Here is a 14,035-nt window from a genome sequence, read left to right on the forward strand (position 1 = left end):
GAGCGGTATCTAGTAATACATCATTGTTACCCAATTAAACAATAATTAAATCGTGATTAGATAAAACCTTTCGTGATTAATGTTTTTCCGTGTAATATAATCCCTTTAACCATACATATTATAGATTAAACTCGAGGCATGTATTTAGTCATCCTCTTCAACATTTAATCTGGGTTTACTTGATGCATGAGTAGATTATTGAAACAAATCATTATTTGAGCATGGCCATGCTTTTATAATCTCACTCAATCAAGAGGCCAATAATATCTCTCCTAATTATAGGAGGGTTAAATCCTTTATCTATCATTCATATTTCTCATACGACTCATGATATACCCGATGTCCACTTTTATCATCACCCGATCAAAAGTAACTTTTAATGTAGTCAAAGTATATTAATCCTCGTATAGAAATATAATGATTTCAAGTCAAAGGATCGTTACACCATTATCACTGTGAGTCTTTCTTATGACTTTATTAAACATGAAGAATCTCACTGTGGGTCTGTCCAGTACCATGTACTCTCACATGTACCTATGTATTGACTTCAGTATCCCCATACTTATAACCAATGAGATGTGGTTATCTTGTCAAACAACATACTAGTCTATCTATGTATTATTATTGTCCTATATAATAATACTCGACTAGGGACCTTTAAGAATATGATATATTATATAATCTCAAGTTCAAGTCATGTACTTAAACTATACAATTTGTATCATGATTCTAAGGACATTTATTATGCTAACAAAATATCGCAGTAATTAAGGTCATAATAAATACATTTATTGAATGATCAACTGACATAAAGATAAAAGAATAATGTATTGCCTCTAGGGCACCTACACTAACAATCTCCCACTTGCACTAGAGCCAATCACCCATATATCTAATACCCATGGAACTAGTGTGACCATCGTGCTTCTGCTGCGACAAGCCTTTGGTCAGTGGGTCTGCAATGTTATCATTTGTGTGCACTTTACATATGTGTATATCACCCCTTTCATTAATCTCTCGAATAAGGTGAAATCTCCTGAGTATATGTTTAGCCCGGGAGTGTGATCTAGGTTCTTTAGCCTGTGCAATGGCTCCATTATTATCGCAGTATAGATCAATGGGATCTGCGATCGATGGAACCACTCCCAAAACAGAAATGAACTTTCGAATCCAAACGGCCTCCTTAGCTGCTTCACAAGCTGCAATGTACTCAGCCTCCATTGTAGAATCAGCTACTGTTTCTTGCTTTGAACTCTTCCAGCTTACAGCACCTCCGTTTAGACAAAACACAAAACCAGACTGTGATACAGTATCATCTCTGTCTGTTTGGAAACTTGCATCGGTGTAACCTTTTACAACGAGTTTCTCTTCTCCTCCATACACCAAGAATGAATCTTTAGTTCTTTTCAGGTACTTAAGAATATTCTTAACTGCCGTCCAGTGACCTTCACCCGGATTAGACTGGTATCTGCTCGTCATGCTCAAAGCATACGAGACATCTGGGCGAGTACATACCATTGCATACATGATAGATCCAATTGCTGAAGTATATGGAACTTTATTCATGTGGTCCTTCTCATCCAATGATTTCGGACATTGGTCCTTAGAGATCGTTATCCCTTGAGACACAGGGACATATCCCCTTTTTGCATTTTGCATTCCAAAACGATGCAAAACCTTATCAATGTATGTGCTCTGACTTAGACCGATCATCCTTCTAGATCTTTCTCTATAGATCCTCATTCCTAGAATGTAGGATGCCTCTCCTAAGTCTTTAATGGAGAAATTGCTCCCTAACCACGTCTTAACAGCCTTTAGAGAAGGTATGTCATTCCCCATTAGTAGTATATCATCAACATATAGTACTATGAATGCCACATAGCTCCCATTAACCTTCTTGTAAACACACGGTTCATCTTCGTTTTGAACAAAGCCATACTCTATGACTATTTCATCAAAACGGATATTCCATCTCCTAGAGGATTGCTTCAATCCATAAATGGATCGACGCAATTTACATACCTTGCCAGTATTCCTTGGATCGACAAAACCCTCAGGTTGTGTCATGTACACATCCTCTTCAAGGCTTCCATTAAGGAAGGCTGTTTTGACATCCATTTGCCAGATTTCATAATCATGGAATGCTGCAATGGCAAGTAAAATCCTTATAGACTTGACCATAGCCACTGGTGAGAAAGTTTCATCATAGTCAATACCATGAATTTGTTTGAAACCTTTTGCAACCAGCCTAGCTTTATAGGTCTGAACATTTCCATCCATGCCCTTTTTCTTTTTAAAAACCCATTTGCACCCTATGGGTTTTACCCCTTCAGGTGGATCAACCAAAGTCCATACTTGGTTTTCGTACATGGAATCTATCTCGGATTTCATGGCTTCAAGCCATCTCTTAGAGTCTGGACTGTTCATAGCATCTTGGTATGTGAGAGGCTCATCTTCATCTATGAGCATCAAATCACCACACTGAGTCATGAGAAATCCATATCTCTCTGGCTCATGGCGAAATCTACCAGATCTACGAACAACCTGTGTTTGTTGAGCATTATCATTATTCTGCTCTTGTTCCACTTCAGGTTCAATGCTATTTTGCGGTTCTCGATCTTCATCGAGATCTATAGTTCTCCCACTGTTTCTTTTGGAAACAAAATCTCTTTCCATGAAGACAGCATCTCGAGCAATAAACACTTTCTGCTCAGAAGGACTATAAAAATAATACGCCTTTGTTTCATTAGGGTATCCTACAAAAATGCACTCTTCGGATTTAGGTCCAAGCTTGTCAGATTCTTGACGTTTCACAAATGCCTTACATCCCCAAACTTTCATAAAGTTCATGCCTGACCGTTTCTCTTTCCATATCTCATATGGAGTCTTTTGAACCTTCTTAGTAGGAACACGGTTAAGTGTGAAAGCCGCTGTTTCTAGAGCGTAACCCCAGAAACTAATTGGAAGATCTGCATGACTCATCATCGATCGTACCATGTCCAACAAGGTGCGATTTCTCCTCTCTGAAACTCCATTCCATTGAGGTGTTCCTGGCGGAGTGAGTTGCGATACAATACCACACTCTTTCAAATACTCTCTAAATTCGGTGCTTAAGTATTCACCCCCACGATCGGATCGTAAGATCTTAATACTTGCATCTCCGCCAATTTGCTTCTCTACTTCAACCTTGTATTCTTTAAATTTTTCAAAAGAATCGGATTTGTTCTTCATAAGATATACATATCCATATCTACTGAAATCATCAGTAAATGTTATGAAGTAGTAGTAGCCTCCTCTAGCCATTACACGCATTGGGCCACATACATCACTATGTATTAGCTCCAGACGTTTAGTGGCCCTTTGACCCTTACCAGTGAAAGGGGCTTTAGTCATCTTACCAAGCAAACAAGATTCGCATTCTTGGTATGATTCAAAATCAAACTTATCCAAGTATCCATCCTTATGTAATTTGGATATGCGTTTCTCATTTATGTGGCCTAGACGACAATGCCAGAGGTATGTTTGATTTGAGTCATTTATTTTAAGTCGTTTGTTTTCTATATTACAGACAGGGTTATCTAAATCAAGAACATATAAACCATTAAATAAACGCGCAACACCATAGGTTAAATCATTCAAAGCAAAAGAGCAACTGTTGTTCTTTATTGTAAACGAAAAACCTTTCTTGTCCAAACAAGAAACAGAAATAATGTTTCTGCGAATCGCAGGCACGTAAAAACAGTCTTCTAGTTCTAAAACAAGCCCAGAGGGCATAGATAAATAATAAGTCCCTACAGCTAAAGCAGCAACTTTTGCTCCATTGCCTACTCTTAGGTCCACTTCTCCCTTAGCCAGAGTTCTACTTCTCTGCAGGCCCTGCACATTTATACAAATGTGAGAAGCACATCCAGTATCAAATACCCAGGATGTAGAAATAGACAAATTGACTTCTATAACATAAATACCTGATCCAGAAATCTGAACTGCTTTCTTTTTCTTCAGATCCTCCAAGTAAATTGGACAGTTTCTCTTCCAGTGACCATCTTTCTTACAGTAGTGACATTCACCCTTGGCCACACCACCTTTAGGCTTTAAAGCCTGTTTGGGACCTGACTTTGGCTTGGTTGTAGAATCAGATCCAATCTTCTTCTTACCCTTCCATTTTCCCTTCCCTTTGGCCTTACCTTTATTTCCCACCATCAGTATGGGAGCAGGTTCAGCTGTCTTCATGTTGGTCTCATATGTTCTCAACATATGCAACAATTCAGTAGGTGTTTTGTCAAATTCATTCATATTGTAGTTCACAACAAACTGAGTGAATTTGTTGTTCAAAGAATTCATGATTAGGTCAATACCAGTTTCCGGACCAATCGGGAAACCCAAAGTTTCGAGGTACTCAATGTAACCAATCATCTTCAGAACATGTGGGCCAACTGGTTCACTCGCCCCTTGTTTGCAATTAAAAAGTGACTTACTCGTGTTGAACCTTTCTTGACGAGTTTGGCTTGCAAACATGCTTTGCAAGTGCTCATTGATAGTATATGCATCCATATGCACATGTTGTCTTTGAAGCTCAGCACTCATAGTTGCCAACATAAGACATGCAACATCATTTGCATCATTCTCATCCTTTGTGCGTGCTGCTCGTTCATCAGCAGTAGCACCCTCAGGAAGGGGGCCTGGAGGAGGAATATCAATGACATGAAGCTTGCGCTCCTGCCTGAGGACAATCCTCAAATTCCTCTGCCAGTCTAGGAAGTTGTTTCCTCCTGTCAGCTTGTCCTTCTCAAGGACTGAACGTACGGATAGTGTGTTTGTGTTGTTTGCCATTACTCAGTATCTACAATAATAAAAGTGCAAAATAAACATTAGATTGTCTGAGTTAAAATTTTATGTTCATATGATTATGATATATTCGTAATATATCTCCCACTATTTTTTTTTATCAAATTAATAGCCCTAACTATTAATTCGGAAAGTATATCCCATAAATCTTTCTAGTGAGCCAAGATCCATATTTCGTCATGTTCTAAGTCAACCACTGGTATCCTTAAAACATGATTATTTAGGTAGACAACAGTTGTCAATTATATCATATATAATTCTTGGATAATTTGGTGAACAACAATTGATCTTATCTATCTAATAGATTTTTAACCAAACTCTATGCTTCTAAGTTCATAATAGTTGAATATAACCGTTTATATTCACCTTATTATGATGACTCAGTTAAGTTAGACCCAATGATACAACGTCCGAATATAACCGTTTATATTCGTCGCATTTCACCATGATAGATAGGAGTCCCCTGCCACTGACAGCCCTTCCCCTTATCGATCTAGGATTTAATGAGTGTTCATTCATTGGAAAGCATCTGATTAAAACTTAATATTTTTACTTAGGGATTTTAATTTAGAACGATCATGATCCCATCATAAAGAGATTCCCAATTTTTCCTTGAATAAAATACTTCAAATCAATACTCGTCAATGGTTTGATTTCCAGGTAGTGGAGGAGTCACATCGGTCTCGCTTAAAACCCACAGCCTTACAAGTTCTATGAACCCGTTGTTGACAAAATCGCCCCATGTCAGAAATAAAGAAAATTCGTATTTTATTCCGTGTTTCATAAACACGAGAATCTCATGATCGTTTGTTAATTTTAAATCTTGAGTCGTTACAGATTTTATCTTGTTTAAAGGCATGGCATGGGTGATGTATCTAATACATACATACATCATTAATCTAATTAAAACATGCATTTTTCTACTCTACACATACTATTTATACATCATATGAAAAGTACGTAAAGTAAACGTGCAATAGTTATGGCCCAATCCTATGTGATCTTTTCAGGCTAATGAAAAGATCAAGGTCAATCTATGGTGTAAAAATAACTATTACATATGTCTTCTCTATTGCTTCCATTGTCTCCTTGGCCTCCATAGGATGTCTCCTCTTTCCCTTGTCCTTCTAGGATGTTACATTAAGAATTATACTAATGAACTTACAAAAGAACTCGAGTTACATTCGAGATAAAACAACTACAAATAGAAAACGACATGCAAGTCGTATTTATTACAAACCAAAAGAATAAACCATTACAACTAAGGTCTTAAGGCCATAACTATGCACCATGCTCAGTAACCATTAAAGAACATGATAGATCATATAAAGATGACATACTATTTATCACTTATCATGATCCAATCAAGAATAATAAATAAGTAAAGCATATGTCATAAGCACAAATCAAGTATCAGAATACTAGAAAAACATGTATCAGAATACTATTCCAGAAGCATGTATCAGTATACACACGATCCATATCCCAGTTACCAAAAACGTGTATCAGTATACATATTTTAAGAGATCGCATACATATGAGTTATGGCAGATCTTAAACATACTAGTATCATCATATAGATCATTAACAGATTCATCATATCATTCATATAACATAACTGTTATCATGGCAGACTCATATAACATAACTGTTATCATGGCAGACTCATCACACATGCATACTTGTAAAAATACAGTAAACACGTAACCAAATCAGCCCCTTATACACGTAGCTCTGATGCCATTGTTGGGTTCCGAAGGCATAAAACGCAGCGGATAAACGTAAATAAAACAAAAATTCGAAACCCAAAAACAGGATCCATGTATAATTATGGGCAGATTATGGAGATAACGAATCATACCTTTCAAGAGATTAACTTTTACGAACTCAACGGAGATCCTAGCTATCACGCTTTGTGTCTACCTCTCGGAGAAACACCTCTATGGTATCCACACGAGCACCTTCAAGAACGTCTCACGAACTTGACTACGGAATGGATGTACTAGCCTCCTTCTTGACGATCTGAATTGCCTCTGCCTCTCTTTGCTGCTAGGGTTTTCTTTAAAAACGTTTTAAGCCTCTTTAACCTCTCATTATCTATTTATAATGACTGATTAAAAAGGCCCATAATAGCAAAGCCCAACCCTAGTAGGTATTGGATTAAATAATAAAAACGAATTTCTATTATTTAATTAATAACTAAGTCATACTTAATTATTATGGGCAAAAACATTCCTTTTAATTCGAATTTATATTATCTCAATTAAGTCTTACTTAATTATAATAAAATTCAAATAATCATCAATTAATTTAAATCCATAATTTAAATTAACTATTCCATTAAGTGCTCTATTTGTGCGACCCTATAGGCTATTATTTAATTGGCAATAATTTTATTCTCTAATAAAATTATAAACAATGAGCGGTATCTAGTAATACATCATTGTTACCCAATTAAACAATAATTAAATCGTGATTAGATAAAACCTTTCGTGATTAATGTTTTTCCGTGTAATATAATCCCTTTAACCATAAATATTATAGATTAAACTCGAGGCATGTATTTAGTCATCCTCTTCAACATTTAATCTGGGTTTACTTGATGCATGAGTAGATTATTGAAACAAATCATTATTTGAGCATGGCCATGCTTTTATAATCTCACTCAATCAAGAGGCCAATAATATCTCTCCTAATTATAGGAGGGTTAAATCCTTTATCTATCATTCATATTTCTCATACGACTCATGATATACCCGATGTCCACTTTTATCATCACCCGATCAAAAGTAACTTTTAATGTAGTCAAAGTATATTAATCCTCGTATAGAAATATAATGATTTCAAGTCAAAGGATCGTTACACCATTATCACTGTGAGTCTTTCTTATGACTTTATTAAACATGAAGAATCTCACTGTGGGTCTGTCCAGTACCATGTACTCTCACATGTACCTATGTATTGACTTCAGTATCCCCATACTTATAACCAATGAGATGTGGTTATCTTGTCAAACAACATACTAGTCTATCTATGTATTATTATTGTCCTATATAATAATACTCGACTAGGGACCTTTAAGAATATGATATATTATATAATCTCAAGTTCAAGTCATGTACTTAAACTATACAATTTGTATCATGATTCTAAGGACATTTATTATGCTAACAAAATATCGCAGTAATTAAGGTCATAATAAATACATTTATTGAATGATCAACTAACATAAAGATAAAAGAATAATGTATTGCCTCTAGGGCACCTACACTAACAGCTTCATCTAACGATTCAGTGAAATTGTCAGCTAACTGTTTTTCCGTTGGAACATAATGAGCTCAATGGTACCATTAGCAGTATGTTCTCTAATATAATGATATTTTACATCAATGTGCTTAGTTCTAGAATGATTAACCAGATTAGCAATAATAAATATTGCACTAGTGTTGTCACACATGATTGGAATTCTCTGTAACAGTAGTCCATAATCCATAAGTTGATTTCTAATCCATAGCACTTGAGCACAACAACTTTCAGTAGCTATATATTCAGCTTCAGCTGAGGAAGTTGACACATACTGTTATTTCTTACCATACAAAGATACAAGTCTTTGACCAAGAAATTGACAGCTTTCACTAATGCTCTTTTTGTCAACCATGCATCCAGCAAAATCTGTATTGACATAAGCAATAATTCTAAAACCAGTTCCCTAAGAATACCACAATTCCAAGTTTGGAGTACCCTTTAAATATCTGAAAATACTTTTAACAACCATCAAGCGTGATTCTTTTGGATTGTCTTGAAATCTCCCACACAGATATTGCTACATAATTTCTAGTCTTCTTATAGTCAAATAAAGTAGAGATCCAATCATTCCCCTATAGCTTGTAATGTCTACACCTTTTTATTTCTTATCTTCATCCAAGTTGGTAGCTGTAGACATAAGATTTGATGCAGGTGAGCAATCCACCATTCCAAATTCCTACAACACACAACTTCCTTTCTCTTTAAGTCAGTCTCAAGCTTTATTTGCTTTTGACCTTGTTCATTGTGATTTGTGGGGTCCTTATAGGACCACCAATTATAGTAGTTGTAAGTTCTTTTTAATCATTGTGGATGAATTTAATAGATGTGTTTGTACTATTCTTTTACCAACCAAACAACATGTTACTCAAGTGCTACAAGATTTTTTTGCTTATATGTTTACAGTATTCCCTGTTGTCATTAAATGTCTCTGGGCTGATAATGGAGGTGGGTTTTTTTACAATGATTTAACAACATTTTTGGCTTCTAAAGGGACAATACACCAAATAACTTGCCCATACACTCCTGAGCAAAACGGGCGAGTTGAACGAAAACACAGAAATTTACTTGAGATGTCTCGAGGTTTAATTTTCCAGAGCACTACTAAGATTATTCATGCTGATGCTAATATCCTCTGAAATCGTATTCAAGATTCATGTGATAATCACGTTATTGACACGTTTTCAATTAACAAAAAGAGAAGATTTTTCTGCAGGGAAAACATAATCTCCAGTGATGACGACGAGCTTCTTTTTTTGCAGACAAAGCGATTTCTTTGATCATTTTTAGGAGGCATAATTCTCGGATCCAATTAGTTTCTTAGAAATTAACAGCATACCAGGTTGATCATTATTGTGTAGAAAGAGAGGATGTAAGTTGCTATCAATACTTGGTTTAGACGATTGAGAAGTAGTTTGTGTGTGAAGAAATGTTTGTTTGAATCTGAATTGAATTAGTCACAACAGCTCCCTATTATTCGCCATAGTGATAATCAGGTTGCTTTTGACATTGCAACTGACCCTATTTTCCACATCAATACCAAATATTTTGCATTAGATTGTCATTTCGTTTGCGAGTAAGTATAGTCCAACCTATTTTTTCCTACTTACTTGTCCAGCTCTCTCCAACTTGTAGATATATTCACCAAAGGACTAAGTCGTCAGGCTCCCTACTTACTTGTCCAGCTCTCTCCAACTTACAGATATATTCACCAAAGGACTAAGTCGTCAGGCTCATTGGAATCTCCTTTTCAAATTGAATGTTGCTTCTCCACCTTCAATATGAGGGGGAGACTATTGCACCATCACCATGTACCAGTCATATCACCACAGTCAACATATTATCAAATAGCTTATCATTTAGTCAATGTATAACGAAGTCTACTTATGGTAACAGTTTTCTGTTAGAGCTGATATTAGCATATATTCTCCATCTTTCTTTACTGTGTATGACTCAATTCTGTTAAATGTAAGAAGTACTCTTCTCTTCTTCTTCTTCTTCTTCTTCTTCTTCTTCTTGAATTATAGATGTGTACTTGTGTATAGTTCTGCCCTTGTTGATGGCGTTTGATAAATCTTAATAATCTCATTCTTCACATATTCCACTCTAATCGAATTATATTGGGCGTAGTTGGAGTCAAGATGCGGTATCGAGTTGGAATTAGGAATCGGGTTTAACGTGGTATGAGTTTGATTTATCATATCTGATATCATATGTTTGATTGAGTGATAGAATGAACATCTTTAATTTAAAATATTTTAAGTCAATAATTTTAATTTAATTAAATATTTAATTTTATTATTATTTTAATATATTTTGGTTCATATATTTATTTTAGTACAAACAATTACATTTAAATGCTTAAATAGAAAGTACAATAGTAGTTATAAAGTTGATTATCATACCACTCTCTCGTACCCACCTCCCCACTTGGGTATAAAAAACTCATACCTTGGGGGTTTGGGTAATGTGTATTAAACTTCTAAACCAAATATCAAGTATGGGGTTTAAATGACTAAAACTTATAACTGATTCCAAAATTTGGCAAACCAAACGACCCCTAAACAATTTTTTAAATCAAAATATAAAAAGAGGTCCAAGTCTCGTAGGAAATCTTAAATCTTTAACATCTCATTTCCCTTCTTTGTTTTGAGCGACACTAAATAACTTTTAACTTATTTATCTCTTGCTTCAATTTAGTTATTTGTTATGGTGAGTTATGAAATAGTAATATGAATATTATATAATTTAGGAGTTAAATAAAAATATTATTAAAACTTACACAAATGTATGCATTAACTTATTAAGAGTCATGTATTTTATATTATATTTAGGAGGAACTAGCTGTCGAAAATACTCTTAAAAATTCAAATACTGGCCGGAGTTGGAACAGAAAATTAAAAATTTTATTACACACACAATTATACAATTATACGGTAAGAGTTGTTAAAAACATGTTACTAGTCCCTACTTGTACCTGAAAATCACATGCTACTGGCCTTTGTTCGTCTATACGAAAACTTGGCCGGTTGAATGCAGGTGAGAGTTGTTAACTTACCCATTAAGAATACATACTACCATACATAAAGAGGTCCCTTTTTGTGTTTCATACACCAACTTCTAATGCATAACGTTTTGTGGAAATTGTTTAGTGCTTAACCAGATTAAGCGTCTATATTTAACACTCAAAAACACCAATTAGCAAAAACAAGAAGGGAAAAAACAATCACGAGCATCCGGCAAGTCTTCTCAATTTCGTTTAATAAATTGTAAGCAACCAAACACCGTAAATAATTTTGATTTAGAACGTATGATCCGACGAGATTGACTAAAATGATTCATTAGAATATTATAAAATATTAATTAGCTAAATTTGTTGAAATTGCAAATTATTTCTACAACGGATTTGGTTAAATTCGTTGAATATGTATAAAGTTTCTATATTTTTCAAATACTTAATAAAATACTAATAACATATTTAGAATATTACGTATAATTAGTAGGCATTATTTTTCCGTTTTTTAATATTTGACATTTTGACATACATTTTAAATTTTTTTGACCGCATAATTAAAATTAATTTTTTAAATATTTTTGTGAATAAAAATACACAGTCAACATTTCATTTAACGAAAAAAGATTTATAAAAATTTTAATTTTAGCTTATGCGGTTAATACACCTAAAAATATGTATCAAAAGTTAAAGCGTCAAATATTAGAAAATAGAGGGGGTAGTAAAGTTTTTTGATTTTGAAAACGACTAAGTGCAATCGAAAATAATGATTATTGAACACTAATATAAATTGATATGAGTTATTTTATCTTTTTAAGTAAAAAAACGAAAGAAAGAACAAAAGCAATTGGGCCGATACTGATAGGTTGTGGTGACAAGTAGAAAAATGCGGAGAAAACCCCCATTGGGCCTAATCGGGTCCTAGTCACGATTAAAGAAGTAGAAATATGCCGAGAAAACTATCATTGGGCCTAATCGAGTCCAACTCACGAATAAAGCACAGAACAGCCCTTTAGGGTTTAGGGTTATACAAGCAAGGATTCAACTAAACATAGAGTTAGAGCGAAGGATTGTCGAAAACGCGGATACATAGAGAGAGCCCTGAAGGAAGCTTTGGAAATTATAGAGCCAGAGCCCTCCAAAACTTCCAGGTAAATCACTTTCAATTTTTTATATCTTCATATTACTTGTTTGTACCCTTCTCTATTCTAACTAAATATCGACTTTGTTGTTAAGACTAAATAATCCATGGTGAAGATGCTGAATTTTTGTTTAATTTATGTCTCGCATATTTTGCTGTTTTTTATTTTTAACTAGAGATTATTTTTTATTATTATAAATGTAAATCTATTGCAATTAGGAAGATTTTTAGTAAATTTCAAGTTAATCATTTTGAGCAACGAGGACTTTATTCAGTTGTTGTTTCACCGAAAACTTAGCTTGTTTTTCGAAAGATATGCTTCATTGATGCATGCTTCAAATTTGATTTCTGCATATATTGTTGCCCAGCTGTGTCGTATCTGAATTTTTGTGTCCGTTTGTTACTGTGGTGCGACTTGGCAGGACTCAATATGGCATCCGACAAAGGGGCAACCTCTATGGAAATTGAAAATGTTCAGTCTGGACCAAATCGTGTATCGTTTGCATCGAAGCCAAATTTTGAGCCTTTGAAGGCTCATGAGATATCTGATGGCCAAGTCCAGTTTCGTAAGGTCTCTGTTCCTCCACATAGGTATACTCCACTGAAGAAAGCGTGGATGGAAATCTATACTCCGGTGTATGACCAGATGAAGATTGATATCCGTATGAATCTTAAGGGGCGGAAAGTTGAATTAAAGACCAGATCAGACACTCCGGATATTAGTAACCTCCAAAAGAGTGCTGACTTTGTTCATGCCTTCATGCTTGGTTTTGACGTCATAGATGCTGTTGCTCTTTTGCGTTTGGATGAGCTGTATGTTGAATCTTTTGAAATCAAGGATGTCAAAACTCTACGAGGTGAACATCTTTCTCGTGCGATTGGGAGGTTGTCTGGAAAAGGGGGTAAAACTAAGTTTGCAATTGAAAACTCTACAAAGACTCGTATTGTTATTGCAGACACAAAAATTCACATCTTAGGATCTTTTGCCAACATCAAAATTGCAAGAGACTCCCTCTGCAGTCTTATCTTAGGTTCCCCTGCTGGGAAGGTGTATTCGAAACTTAGAGCAGTTACCTCTCGATTGGCTGAAAGGTTCTGATAGTATTCTTCTTTGTCTATGTTTTGATATACAGTTTTGTTATAGTAGTGGGAACTTTGAGCATTTTTCTCTCGTCTAAGTGTTGTTTGATTCATGTTAGAATGTAGTGCCTATGAAGTGCCTTTTCTTAAAAAGTTGTTCCTTCCGCAGACTGCAAATGTCTCTCTTTTGATATTAAATTCATGACTATGGAATTTTTAATGTAGATCACCTTCTTGAAACTGTTTTATATTTAATCTGTTTTAATCTATGATGGATTTATGCTAGATTGAGCAGTATAATATCACTCCTTCACTAATTCACATTGAAAGATATTAATTATACTGAGGATGACTATGCTAGCTTCTCCTTGGAATTTCTAAAACTTAATTTTAGAGTAGTCTAATTGCATGAACATATCTGTAATTGCGGGATTATATTGTTTGGAGCCTAGGTTTTCTCATTGATGCTTTTTTGGGCATTATTTGTAAGAACATGGTCCTTTTTGCCGCTGTTTCATCTATATTTATATATAGATAATTTTAAGTACAGCCTACATGTTTAGAGGTTTTATAGCCGGTCTCTCATTTTAATATACTACTCTGCTGGATCCTGACTATCATTTCTCCTGTAGCCTTGAGTTTACATGAACTAG

General features: G+C 34.9%; 1 protein-coding gene across 1 annotated transcript; it reads left to right on the top strand.

Moving 5' to 3' along the window:
- The first annotated feature begins 12,156 nt into the window (after window positions 1–12,156).
- LOC141712572 (uncharacterized) lies at window positions 12,157–13,606 on the top strand. The gene is made up of 2 exons (XM_074515559.1): window positions 12,157–12,312; window positions 12,725–13,606. The coding sequence occupies exon 2, from the start codon at window positions 12,733–12,735 to the stop codon at window positions 13,399–13,401; it is 669 nt and encodes a 222-aa protein (XP_074371660.1). The 5' UTR covers window positions 12,157–12,312; window positions 12,725–12,732; the 3' UTR covers window positions 13,402–13,606.
- The last annotated feature ends 429 nt before the right edge of the window (window positions 13,607–14,035 follow it).

The sequence above is a fragment of the Apium graveolens genome, chromosome 3 (genome assembly GCF_009905375.1).
Source record: "Apium graveolens cultivar Ventura chromosome 3, ASM990537v1, whole genome shotgun sequence".
NCBI classification, from domain to species: domain Eukaryota; kingdom Viridiplantae; phylum Streptophyta; class Magnoliopsida; order Apiales; family Apiaceae; genus Apium; species Apium graveolens.

What these genes read in the sequence shown, in the direction of transcription:
- LOC141712572 (XM_074515559.1), top strand. Translation starts at nt 12,733, where the DNA reads ATGGCATCCGACAAAGGGGCAACCTCTATGGAAATTGAAAATGTTCAG.